This window comes from Camellia sinensis, chromosome 12 (assembly GCF_055761805.1).
Source record: "Camellia sinensis isolate YWXY chromosome 12, ASM5576180v1, whole genome shotgun sequence".
NCBI classification, from domain to species: Eukaryota; Viridiplantae; Streptophyta; class Magnoliopsida; order Ericales; family Theaceae; genus Camellia; species Camellia sinensis.
In genome coordinates, this window is record NC_138972.1 from 38,708,277 (window position 1) to 38,722,014 (window position 13,738).

Below are 13,738 nucleotides of genomic sequence, written 5' to 3' on the forward strand. Positions count from 1 at the left end.
CACATGAATGAACTTTCACTTTACAAGTTTAAGTCAAGATATAACCTATTTTACATTGAATCAAAATAGGTTAGGTCTTGTGAATATAAACTAATTGGGCACCTTTCTTTTGCAAGTTGATTTTTAGGGTGAGTTTTACTGGAAGGGTTCATATTACTGAACCAATGTTATAAATCTAATTCACTCATTTCAAATTTTGTATCTTTTTCCCCCCAAATACCAAGCATTGCCATTATATAACATTCAATTTTTCACCAATTCATGCCATTCTATAAAACATTTTCCCTTTGTTATCAACTGCTATAGTTTTCTAATGCACATTCCTCTGTTTTTACCCTGTTTTTGCTTTCCCACTATTGTGATTTTTACATAAGAATCAGTCTACAAACACAAGAGAAATTCACAGAAACAGACACAGAAAGCAAATTGTCCCATTGGTCACACAGCAATTGACTGTTTTTTTTTTCTTCTTTTTCTCTTCCTCATAAGTAGGCCCTACTATCTGACCTATTACGCCACCATATTTTTTGTGTGAGTCCTACAAACATACATGTAAGTAGATAACAAAGTTGATAAATTAGGCATTATTATTATTTACTTATTTATTTCCAGATTGAGAAGCTAGTATTGAGTGAATGAGAATGATGATCACCTGGAGAAGCTACAAACATACGTGTACAGAGCTCACTGCTCCTCGAAAGTGAGGTTCATCAATATCTGCATCACAGAAATGCCACCAAAATAATTCCCCATGTTTATTGATTGAATCTGAATGTAAAAATATATCCACAAGCAAATCAGCATTCCAGTACACAAACTTACCTGTTCCAAAATCATCTCAGCCGATAAACTTTGTGATGCAACAAATGACTGATGATAGATGTATGCGAAAACAGCCATCACCATCTACATGAACACAGTCAGATTAAGCACTAAAGTATGAACATTACTTATTCCAATAATAGTGCCATTTTACTTTCACAATCAAGATTGTCAGCAAAAAATGGATATCCAAGCCAAGCCAACCCAACTAATTTGGGATTAACACTTTTAGCAGCATAAACATTCCAAAGAGTAGCTCATCATAGAAACATCCTATTAATGCCATATTATGTTTTGAGACCATAGAAATTTACAAATCATCCATCTGATAAGAAAACAGATGAATATCAACCTGTGAAAACTATACAAATATCTACAATACACATTATGACATCTACAATACACATTATGATCTTCAATCGATCAATAGATCTTCAATCAAAACCTACCTTACTTGAATCGAATCAATAGATCTTCAATCTGATCTAAGAATGATAAAGTAGATGAAACCTAGCATACTTGAATCGAATGATTCTGTCAATAAGAAGATAGAGATAAGACTGATCAATACTTACTATGAAGAAAGAGCTGCAAATGCGAACGCAAACACGAACTAGAGAAGAGGCTTGAATCGATCTATGAATACTTGAATCGATCTGCAAATACGAAGGGGTTCAGCTACGGTTCTACAAATATAAAGGGTTGTCTCTGAAACGAAGGGGTTTGAAGCGAGAGGGATTGAAATCAAGGGTTTAGAGAGAGAGAGATAGAGCAAGACTGAGAGTGAATAATACTTGAATCGATCTTCGAATACATGAATCGATCAATAGATTATAAATCGATCTTCGAATACATGAATCGGGTTCAGCTGCGGTTCTACAAATGCGAAGGGGTTTGAAGAGAGAGAGAGAGAGAGTGAAATCAAGGTTTAGACAGAAAGAGGGAGACGGAGAGTGAATGCGCAGCATTATGTTCTCACATATTAAAAAAAAAATAAAAGAACACATTCGAAGGCGTTTTAAAAACGACTTCTGAAATTAAAACGGAGTCGTATTATTAAAAAAAATGTGACGTTTATAAAAACGCCGTTAAATGTTACTAACAGAGGCATTTTTTTAAACGTCGTTAAATAAACGCCGTTAAATCCCAATTTCCTTGTAGTGAATTAATAGGACACTTTTGTTCTGTTTATTATTGTTGCCAGCGCCAAGCAGCCCAACTAAAAGTAGCCCCACGTTCACAACATAAGATCTACTCTGATAGGCTGCAGTATTAACTCATGCAATTTATAGTAGGGATCAATATTTTGTTTGGTGGTCTATTGTAAGCTAAATATAATAATTTAAATAAGGCTCTTATTATTAAGTGTTCTTACGGTATAAGTAAAAGATAAAAAATTTGAATAGTATAAGATACTTTTTATTAAATTTAATACACTTTTACTAAAATTAATATAAATTTTAATACTTTTACATATTTTTAAAACAGTTTATACATCCTTTCTAATATTAAACAATGCATAAATAGCACTTGTTAGCATTTGCCTTTAAATATTTCAATAGTTTCTCTTGCCCAACTTTGCTTTCAAAAAGCAATTATTTGTTTAACAACAATACATCAAATATTTTGACACAAATTTAAAAATTAAAAAAGTAATAACAATGATCCAAATAAACTGCACTACGCAGACCATTTTTGGAATCTTTAATATTTTGTAACTGACCAATTTCAGCTCACTTAACCTTATACATGGGAATAGAAAAAAAAAAAAAAAAAATTATACATAAAAAAATAAAAAATAAATAAAAATTATGGAGAAATCACAGTTCAGTAAAGGTTGCGAAAAAAAAAAAAAAATACCACAGACATGGGGGGGTGTAATTTTGAGTTGCAGCCTCACAGCTTTTGACTGCACTCCACCACAAAATAAGTTGAAACACTCATACTTTTGTAATTCGTTTTTCCGTCCCTATGTCCTGTAATTCCCCCAGAAATTATTTATTAAATTTCTTTTCTGCTTGACACAAAATTATTGAATCCCATATGAATGTATTAATATGAATCTTATTACCTCATGCCTAACAGTAAGAAAATCTAATAAAAAATATTATTTATGAATCTTTGAAATAATAAGAATTTGTTAGCAATCCTTCAAATAATGACCAACACAGAAAGTTGTAATTCATAGAAAAAATCGGAGATAAGGTTGGTGTCCATTTTAATAACTCATTGTATATCCATATTTTATTAACTTTATTAGATCTTCAAGCCAATATTATTATCATTTGGTGCATTTGATGGCCAGTAAAGGTGTCCCAGTTATGTATAAATATCTATAAATATCTGATGCATGTAGTTATAAGTTATCATTCAAATTAGTGTTGGTTACTCATTATTGATGTTTGGATTCACACTATTGTCATATGGGCCAATAAATTATTAACGAAAATGTTCATATAAATTAAAAAATGTTATAAATTTTACTTGTTAGCTGATGTGTTATATAATATAAAACTTTTAAAATTGAAACTAAACGTGACTTCAATAATGTAATAGGTGGCAAATTAATGAGTAAAAAAAATTATAAGATTTATTTTGCATAATTTTTCTCCATTATAAAATCAAAATTGTTTATGACTCATTAAAGTGTTTAATCAGTGGTGTTGGTAGTACCCAAAAGTAGTGTTGTAATTAACATAATCTAGCTATGATTAATGATTCGTATTCATTTTTTCAATGACTGAAGGTGACGATACATATAATATGCATCTTGATTTATAACACAGGTTATTAATCCATCCAAAATTATTCAGTGTCATGCGATTCTAAATGAACAATTTTGTGGGGGTCGAAAAGAAGTTATACATGAAACGGAAAATAGAATATCCAAACTCATCTAAGATGGGCCGAATAAAGCCAAAGTCCACCAGACTACGTCAGCGCCGAATAGACGTCCGAATAAACCTGAAAAATCAAGAAGCACCAAATTACATGTACTTATGCAGAACAAACAGAGCCGAGTATGTTGATCGAGTCGGGATGATCCCATTAGGTGGGACCAGATTGTCCCTTTTAAGGAAGTAAAGTAGGGGGATGAGCCCTGACAAAATGATGATGAAGGGCTAAGATACATGGAGTAAGGATCGAAGAGAGTGACTCTACAAAAAGGGGAGAGAGGCTGGAGAAACGGGTATGTGAAAAGAACCTTGGATCTCAAGAAACCATAAAACACCAATCTTTCTATAGAGACTAACTTGCCTGTCAGAGTGCTAATTCTAGCACCATCGTCTAGGGTTTTATTTTCATTTTAGGTGACAACTGTGAAGATCCCACAAGGGCTTGTTTAGATAGAAGGAGTATTCCATAACCACTTCCTCACAATTGGCGTTGTCTGTGGGAATACTCAAACTCGTCCATGACAAACCCAAACCAAGATCCTCTAGTAACTAGAGTTAATAATGCTATAGCATAGGCAACTTCAGGTCCAGAAGAAACCCTCGCAGGGAGGTCTCTGAATTTTGATCAGGTAACCTCATTTCAGCCTTTAACATCCACAAAGGTTGCCATGCAAACATTAATGAGTTAAATGCAACGTAGTGAACAGCATCTTGAAGACATGGCAGCAGAGAATGAGCGCTTGAGCCAGGAGTTGGAAAAATCCAAACAACCGTCACCTCCCCACGAGCATGGTTAGTCACCAAGAATGCAGAAGAGGCGACAACGTCAACGTCGATGGCACGGTAGCCGTACGTCAGATTCCTCTTGGGAAAAACCCAAAAAGCGAGACCGGTTAAACGCGTCAAGCTCATCAGATAGGGGAAAATTCAGATTGAGAAGACAAGCACGATCCTTTCATATGACGTATGGCCAAGGGTGTTCACTCTCTATGATCCTTTCACTTTAAAGCACCATCGTTCACTCTCTACGATGGAAAGTCAGACCCCACGGATTACGTTCGTCATTACAAGCAAGAAATGACACTGTATGCAGATAACGAGGCATTCATGTGTCGGATATTCTCTAGTAGTTTGGGACCGCTCGCCGTTAGATGGTATTACAGGCTTGAGCAAGCTTCAATCGAGAGTTTCCATCATCTCCAAAAATCCTATCGAGCTAGATTCATTACTAACGAGACCCAGCCAAAACAAGTAGACACTTTGTGGGCAATGAAAATCAAGCCAAACGAGACTTTGCATGAGTACTCGGTGCGCTATTGGAAGTGTTTTAATTTAGTAGATGACGATTACAATGACTCCATGGCAATCACTGCCTTCAACATGGGATTGCACCCTTATAGTCTGCTGAGTAGTTCACTGATTCGAAGGCCCCCCAAGACAGTTTGGGCCTTAATGAAGAAGGTCGAAGAATATTGTAAAGTGGAAGATGACACAATCCGAGATAAAGCTGGACTACAGGCTATGGATTCGGTAGCACCTATACTGGTGCAACTGCTAGCTACTGCACCACCAAACAAAACCCTAAGGAACCCAGAGCTAGGAGGCCAATCGAAAATGGAGAACCGCTAAGATTCGCACCGACAGAACGAGCAATACCAGATGAAAAATAGGCGCTCTAGGCGGTCAAATACCAAATACACAGAACTATCTGAGCCAGACAGTAAGATTCTATATATCACAGAGACCATGAGCATTCGACCGACAAATGCTACGTCTTGATGGATCATTTTGAAGACCTAGTCCAGTCTGACCTACTAGCGGAATACCTTCCAAAAATGATTGATCTACTAGGCGTACTCACTGTACGCCCCAATTCACCTCTACTCAGCATAATCCATATGATATATAACTTATCTCCGCCAAACAAGGTGAATACAATCCAGTCGCAACAATCCTCCCAGCCTAGTTCTTCGTCCAGTATGTCAGCCAAACGACCGCGATTGTCGAATGAAATCAGCTTCTCCGATGCTGATCTTGAAGGGATCACTATGCCTTATGATGACGCCCTCATAATAACATTACAAGTAAATAAATTCCTCGTTGAATGTATCCTAGTTGGCCAAAGGAGCACCTCTGAGATACTGTATTGCAAAATGTTTCTAAAACTTGACTTTATGGATATAGATCTCATGTTGGCCGACTATCCTCTTTTTACTTTAACACCAATTCGGAATACCCCCTGGGAAAGATCGTGTTACCGATGCATGCAGACACCAAGAGGCTAGAGGTTAAATTCCTAGTCGTCAAGATTTCATCAGCTTACAACATAATCATGGGCCGAACGTGGCTTCAGGCAATGCAGGCCATGCCAAGTACATCATCTCCTTCGATATCTGACTCAATACGACATCGAGAAAATCTGTGGTTCACAAAAATCAATGAAGGATTGCTATCTTGCAATCATAAAGAAGAAGCTAGAGGAATTGGAGGTGAATTCAATTGAAATTTCAAATCATGAGAGTTTTGAGGATATTAGCAAGCTCCCGGTTGAGAAAGTCATGAAAGATCTGGACCAAGTACTAATTAATGATGATCTTGAGAAATTCTTTTTAGTCGGCACAAATCTAAGCGTCGCAAAGCAACAAGAGTTGGTTTCTTTCCTCCTTAGTAGCATCGGTGTTTTTGCATGGTCACCTCACGACATGACAAGGGTAGATCCCGCCATAGCCATGCACAACCTGAATGTCGACACCAAAGCTAAACTCGTCGTTCAGCTGCTGAACATGTCACGATTGTAGTAGATGAAGTTGGCAAGCTATTGGAAGCTAGGGCAATTTAGGAAGTTGCCTATCCCACGTGGTTGTTTAACACTGTCGTGGTTAAGAAAAAGACAGGGTCATGGCGTATCTACGTAAACTTTATAGATCTGAACAAAGCCCGTCCCAAGGATTGTTTTTCTTTACCTTGAATTGACCAACTTGTGGATGTGACCACCCAACATCAGCGCATGAGGTTCCTAGATGCTTACAGGGGCTACCACCAAATTGTCATGGATCTGGCCGACAAAGATAAAACCGCATTTCTTACTCCAAGGGGAACCTATTGTTACAAAGTCATGTCTTTTGGACTAAAAAATATCAGGGCAACATATCAAAGATTGGTCACTGTCATGTTCAAAGAGTAAGTCGGCAGAACCATGGAAGTCTACATTGATGATATGGTGGTGAAGTCCAAAGAAAAGAATGCACACTTAGCCAATCTTGCACCAACTTTTAATATTCTCTAAAATACAAAATGAAGCTTAACACCTCAAAATTTGCATTTAGTATTGGATTAGGAAAATTCCTCGGCTATATTGTCAATCATCGTGGAATCGAAGCTAACCCAAAACAATTCAAGGCCATTATGGAACTCAGTTCACTAGATTCACCCAAAGATGTTCAGAAGTTAATGGGAATGGTTGCAGCCCTTAACAGATTTATTAGTGGGTCCTCAGATCAGTGTAGGCCATTCTTTCAAACGCTTCAGCAAGGCAAGCTCTTCAAATAGACTCTAGAATGCCAAACTGTTTTGGAAGGGTTGAAAGTCTACATCAGTCTTGTCCCACTTTTGGCTATCCCCACTCTAAGTGACATGCTTATCTTGTATCTAGTGGTGTCCGATCGAGCAGTGAGCATCGTCTTGCTCAAGGATAAACTTGGTTAGCGGAAGCCCATTTTCTATGTTAGCAAGGTGATGGTGGATGTCGAAACCTAATTTTACCCCTGGAAAAGTTAATGCTAGCTCTTATAGCGGCTGCCAGAAAACTGATGTATTACTTCCAAACCTACACCATTAAGATTCTGACGAATTACCCACTCTGTTTAGTCCTCTGCAAAGCAGAATCATCAGGGTGAGTTTTGAAATGGGCATTGGAACTCAGATAATATGACCTCTAGTTTTCACCAAGGACAACTATTAAGGGACAAGTCTTGGCCGACTTCATTGTCGAATTCACTATAGCTCTACAAGTCGGGTTAGACATTTAGGACTAGAAGGCACCTCAGTCACAACCGGAATGGAGAATGTATGTCAGGGATATCTGGCAGTTATATTGTGATGGGTCATCCAACCAGCGTGACAGTGGGACAGGGGTAGTTATCATCACCCCCGAAGGAGCAGTGGTAGAACAATCGTTCAAACCCAACTTCGACGCCTCAAACAACGAGGCCGAATATAAAACCCAATTGATCGGCCTTAGGAACTCACTTCAAATGGAATCTAAACGGCTACAAATCTTTTGTGACACAAAATTGGTCATAAACCAGTTGAAGAGTGAGTACACAGCTAAAAATGACCGCATGGCGGCCTACGTGGAGATACCCAATTCCCTGCTCATGAAATTTGATAACCACAAACTGAATCAGATTACTCGAAATCGAAATATACATGCCAATGCTCTTGCCTGCGTAGCTTCGGCTGTGAACTCAGAAGTCAAGCACACCATGTAAATGGGTTTCATTCTGGATTTGAGTATCAATGTCTTTGAATATCCCATTGCAAACACCATCCAGAGGGGCTGAGTTGGATAGACCCCATTGCTGCATTCCTTGGTTCGAAACAACTGCCAAAGGATAAGAAGGAAGCTCACAAGCCGCAGAATAAGGCCTTGAGATATTATTTCAACCCTGAAGGAAAGCTTTAGAAAAAAAATCTCTTTCTAGGCCTAACTTAGAATGTGTCCATCAAAACAAGACTGAGGATTTTTTGGCTGAGATTCATGAAGGCTGCTGCAACACTCACTTAGGAGGAAGATCGTTGGCTCATCGAGCTATTACAAAAGTGTATTGGTGGCCGACTATGCGTACCGACTCTGAGGACTATGTTAAGAAATGCGAACAATGCCAAAAAATTTCTCCAGTCATACATCTGTCTGCCGAAGAGATGAACTCTGTGACCAATCGTTAGCCTTTCGCTCAATGGGGCTTGGATATAGTTGGACCATTACCAAACGTCCTTGGCAATAAGTGGTTCCTTATTATTGTTACTAATTATTTCATGAAATAGGTTAAAGCGGAACCTTTGGCGCATATACAGGATGTAGATATCAAGCGCTTTGTTTGGAAGAATATCATCACTCGATTCGGCCTACTCAGGGTGCTTATTTTTTATAACAACACTCCGTTTGATTGTGGCATCTACAGGGAAATGTGCGACATGTATAGCATTCAACCCTATTTTTCTTCACCAGCTTACCCGTAGAGTAATGGAGAGGCAGAAGTTTTCAACAAAGTAGTCCTGGACGGTATCAAGAAATGTTTGGAAAAAGCGAATGGCAGGTGCGTTAAGGAATTGTTGAGCGTACTGTGGACCCAACGCACTATGCCAAGACGTTCTATAAGGAAGACACCATTTGCCTTGTGTTTTGATAATGAAGCTATCAGCCCCCTAGAGATTGGCCTATCAACCCTTCGATCGAGGGCTTTTGACACAAGCTAGAATGACATGATGTTAGCCTTTAATATGGATTTGCTTGAAGAATGTCGAGATCGGGCACTTATGACCACGACATGTTATCAACAGTAACTTGCCAAGTTGTATAATCAACGAGTGTGTCCCCGCCGATATACTCCTGGAGAATTGGTCTTCAAAAAGTACTACTTACTGCTAAGAATCTTGCGGACGGATGAAAAACTTAGTTTGAATTGGGATGGCCCCTACCAAATCGATTCCATCGCCAGGGGAAGGGCATATCGACTCTTAGACAAGAACGACAAAAAGTTACCCCGACCCTGGAATTCTACTCATCTTTGAAAATGTTATCACTATTATTCATAGTTAATATCTTTAGCTCTCATAGTAATGTTGGTAAGCTTTTGTGTACATTGCTACCTTGTATACATACAGCCCATTAATGATACAAGATGTTATTTTGCTTATTCAACCATGGTCGCCTTTTATTTAGTTTTTGAATTCTCAAGGAGCTCTTCATACTTGGAATTTTCGGCACGAAGCGCTATTTAGCTTCCGAATTTGGAGCGCCCTTTGTACTTGGTACGGAGCGCCATCATAAAAGCCTTTGAATTCGAAGCGTCCTTCATGCTCAGCATGAAGCGCCAATAATCCTCCGAATTTGAAGTGCCCTTCGTGTGTAGCATGAAGCTCCATTAAGCCTCTTAATTCGGAGTGCCCTTCGTGCTTGGCACGAAGCGTTATAAAAAAAGCCTCCGAATTCGAAGAGCTCTTCATGCTCAGCGCAAAGCGCCATCATGAAAGCCTCCAAATTTGGAGCACCATTAAGCCTCTAAATTCATAGCATCATGTGAAGCATCATTTTCTAGCAAGAATTGGAGACATAACTAACCTAGTAAAGGCAAACAAACAAACTTAACATTTTTATTAATAAAACATCATGACAAATTCATGTTACATTACAGGAACATTTATCCTAAGGTCGATTGGCATCCTACTTACATGGATTAAACCTAAAAAATTAAACTATTACGCCGGTTAGCTCTGCTCAGGGTTTGTGGCCTTTTCTTCATTGTCCGTTTTGTCTGCATCATAGGCTTCAAACGGCGTTACATAGTTCTGATATAGCGATGAAGCAAAATCCACACTCATCGCTTGGAGAGCTTTTGTTCCTTTGTTTTATCAACACCGACCTTCATCCCCTCAAAGAAGCCCTTGTTGTAGGCTTAGCTCTCTATCGCTTCCCTAACGAAGATACTGGTCATATCCTGATTGGCTATTGCTCGGTCAATAAGGCGTTGGGCAACTTTGTCTCTTGACAATGAATCTGCCACCCCTGCTACCTTAAGCTCAGCCACCTTGGCCTTCTAAGCCTCGTTCTTGGTCCACTCTTGAGCTTCCTCCAATCGACGCTCTAAGTTTCAAATCTACCCATCATTATGGTCAATTTCCATCCGGGAGGCGCGATGGCGCATACTGACTTCGTACGTGTTGTACAGTCCTTTGACAGCCCCGTGGACTCCTTCCCTAAAGACCTCATAGCCACCTCTATTGGTCATTGATTGATGCACTTTAGGGATGGGGGAAGATCTACCATGTAAATTCAACCATCACATTTGGATCTTGCACGATTGAGTCAGCTTCAGTCATGGGTTTGTTCCTAATGAAAACGGTGAAACTTAACGGACGTGGTGGTCCACTCAGCTCATTTCACGCTGAGCCCTGGGCAGCAGTCGTTCTATTATCTTATTTCCTTCAGGTCCCACCTCTAGAAGACCTACTTTGTTCATCCCTTCTGGAAGATCTACTAGGTCGCTCGGGGAATCAATGTTCTGCCCCTCTAGTTCCCTGGTGTTTTTATGCACAGAATCATTTTGCGCTTGATGACTTATTTCTGCGTTCAATTCCACCAGTGTCTTCCCCTCCCCTTTGCTATTGAAAAACAGTCTAATTGACATACGCGCACTTTTGAGTTTCGTCGGAGGTGAGTCTCCCTGCTATGTTTTATGCTTCACTAGTGACAAAATTTGAGATGAATCCTCCTACAAAAAACACACTAATTGGATTTTCCCTATTGGCAGCACAACCATCTCTTCGAAATAACAATCCTCGTACAACAAGCATACTAATTATAGTAAGATACACTTTCAATAAACAACTTTAAATTACCCCCGGAGGTGCCACTTTCCAAATCACCTAACGATTCCACGTGTCCCATTAATAATTATCGAACACGCTACTGGTCGCATCCCACTTAATCAACCAGTGGGAAGTGGTTTGGAAATACTCTTTTGATCCTAGGGGATGCTCGTGATCCTTAGCTAGTCACCTGAAAAGGAATAAACACTCCGGTCAGGGGTGCCAGAATTAGCACTCTGACGGGCAAGTCAGTCTCTACTCTCTGGATTACTTGTATTTTAAGTTAAGCGTAATGGTTCTCACATACCTCTTTCTGTCTGGTATTCTTCTATTTATATCATCTCTCTCTTGGGCCTCGGGGCTGGGACCACTTTCCATTCGCCTTATAACTATTTATTTGGCTTCTTTTGTTACAAACCGCTATTCACTCGGCCCTTTACTCAACCGGCTATTTGGCTGAATAGGGTAGGATTGAATGTGCAAGACGGGGCCAAATACGATGTGTATATTTTGACTTCTAGGTCTAACTATTCGACTTCTCTACGGCTAATTATATTTGGCCCCTACAATTGCCCCCAATCACTCCACTAACGACGGTGTAGTGGGAGTGTTTGGTTTTGGACTCGAAAAGTCAGAGCCGAAATTTGGCGGCTAACCTCATTTCAACGTGGATATCAGAGCACAAGCTTCTCTGTCATCATTTCAACTTCCCGCCCCTTCGTACGCTTCCATTTATTGTGATTTAAAATCTTGTCGTCTTTTCAAACACACATCTTTGGATGCTTAAGAGTTTTTGGACTGCTTTCCGACTCACCTCTGCAACTTCCATTCATCCTTCACTATCCTCTCCGTTTCTTGTAAGTTTTCTTCCTCTCTGCTTCCTCTCTACTTTGAATCCCTTTTCTTGGTTCACCTTTAGTTTAGTACGCTTCTATAGGTTGTCCGAAATGGCAAAGCATCTGAAAGACCTTCTCTCTGCGGATCGAATCTCTGGCTTTCGTCGCCATTTTTCCATCCCTGACGATGTCCGTCTGTCACTTGTGACAGACGGCACCCTCAATATGGAGAGGGCTTATGAGAGCTCCATCGTCTTCCCTCTTCTATCAATCGCAGAGGGTGGAGTCCATTTTCCCCTTCACCCATTCCTTAGGACTGTCCTTCGCCATTGGGATCTAATCCATTCCCAGCCCAATGTTAACTTTTTTAGAACCGTAATGGGGATTATAGAATTAAACCGTCGCTTTAGGATTAACCTCGGCATACCTGCTATTCGGCATTGTTATGCCTCGGCCAAGTCTTCTGGCTGGCACGGGTGCTATTTCCTCATGGCCAAGGACACCGACCATCAATTAGTGACCATGCTCCCCAGTTTTGGCAAGCGAGTCGATGGCGTGATGGTCGTGGTCCGAGGTAACTAGGAATTCAGCAAAGGCGAGGACTGCTTAGATCCCATTCCTAGACGGAGGGGCGAACCAGGTGGCCATATAGCCCTTTGCGCTTATTTTTGTTGCATATACAAGACTTTATCTTTTTGGTCTCATGGTTCGATTTGTTCAGGCAACGATCTGAAGAAAATCTTAACTTCGACCGATGACACCGTTCGCTCAGAGATCAAAGTTGCGCTGAAATACTTAGGTCGTCCAAGCCTTCAAAAACAAAGGAGGGTGGCATACGTTCTTCTTAAATATGAGTCGCAATACACGACCTTCTCAGCAGCAGAAAACATCCCGATTACGAAGGGTGAAGAATTTCTTATGGCTCTTATTTTAACCAACTTCAGGAACTTGCGCCAGATCAGTTTCAAAGGATCTGACTCAGAAGGTGCAGAAGTCGCAAAGGTTGGTGAAGAATCAGGCCAGTCCGAGGCAAAAGTAGACGAGGCCTTGAGGGTAGCCTTTGAGGAGGTCGACCTCAATTCAACTAACCCTCCGTCCACCTCGGGTCGGGAAGTTTACGACGACATCTTTATTGGGTTATAAGACCTTCCCGGGGCGTACCCAGAAGATATGGCCGGGTTGTCACTCACGAAACTTGCAAAAAAGAGAAACGCCAAATGAATGGTCACACAGTAGAGAGCAGAGGCCATTCGAGCGGAGGCCATCCGGTCCGAAGTGCTACCCGTCGCCGACGTTGAGCCCCCCCTTACTGTCATTAAGGGGACGACTCAAACCAGAGATGCGGAGTCGGAGCCGGTCGTGCTGGCAAATCAAGAAGCTAAACGAAGGGCGGAGAAGCGTCCTGCTAAGGTTGAGGCCGGCTCTGGAGAAGACCCTATTGACAAACAGCCACGTCTAGAGGAGTCGGATTTGGTTGTGCCTTTTGTGGTTCAACAAAAGATAAAAAATGTGCCGATCTCCTCTGATGCGTCGGTTATGAAAGATCCAGCCATGGCGCTGAGCATGGCCTCATATGTTTCATTACCGTCTGAT

General features: G+C 40.4%; 1 protein-coding gene across 1 annotated transcript; it reads left to right on the forward strand.

Annotated features, from left to right (window-relative positions):
* Nucleotides 1-4,438: 4,438 nt before the first annotated feature.
* LOC145803515 (uncharacterized) lies at nt 4,439-5,348 on the forward strand. Its single transcript, XM_082896801.1, has 2 exons — nt 4,439-4,511; nt 4,729-5,348. Exons 1-2 carry the CDS (start codon nt 4,439-4,441, stop codon nt 5,346-5,348), a joined length of 693 nt encoding a protein of 230 aa, XP_082752927.1.
* Nucleotides 5,349-13,738: the final 8,390 nt, after the last annotated feature.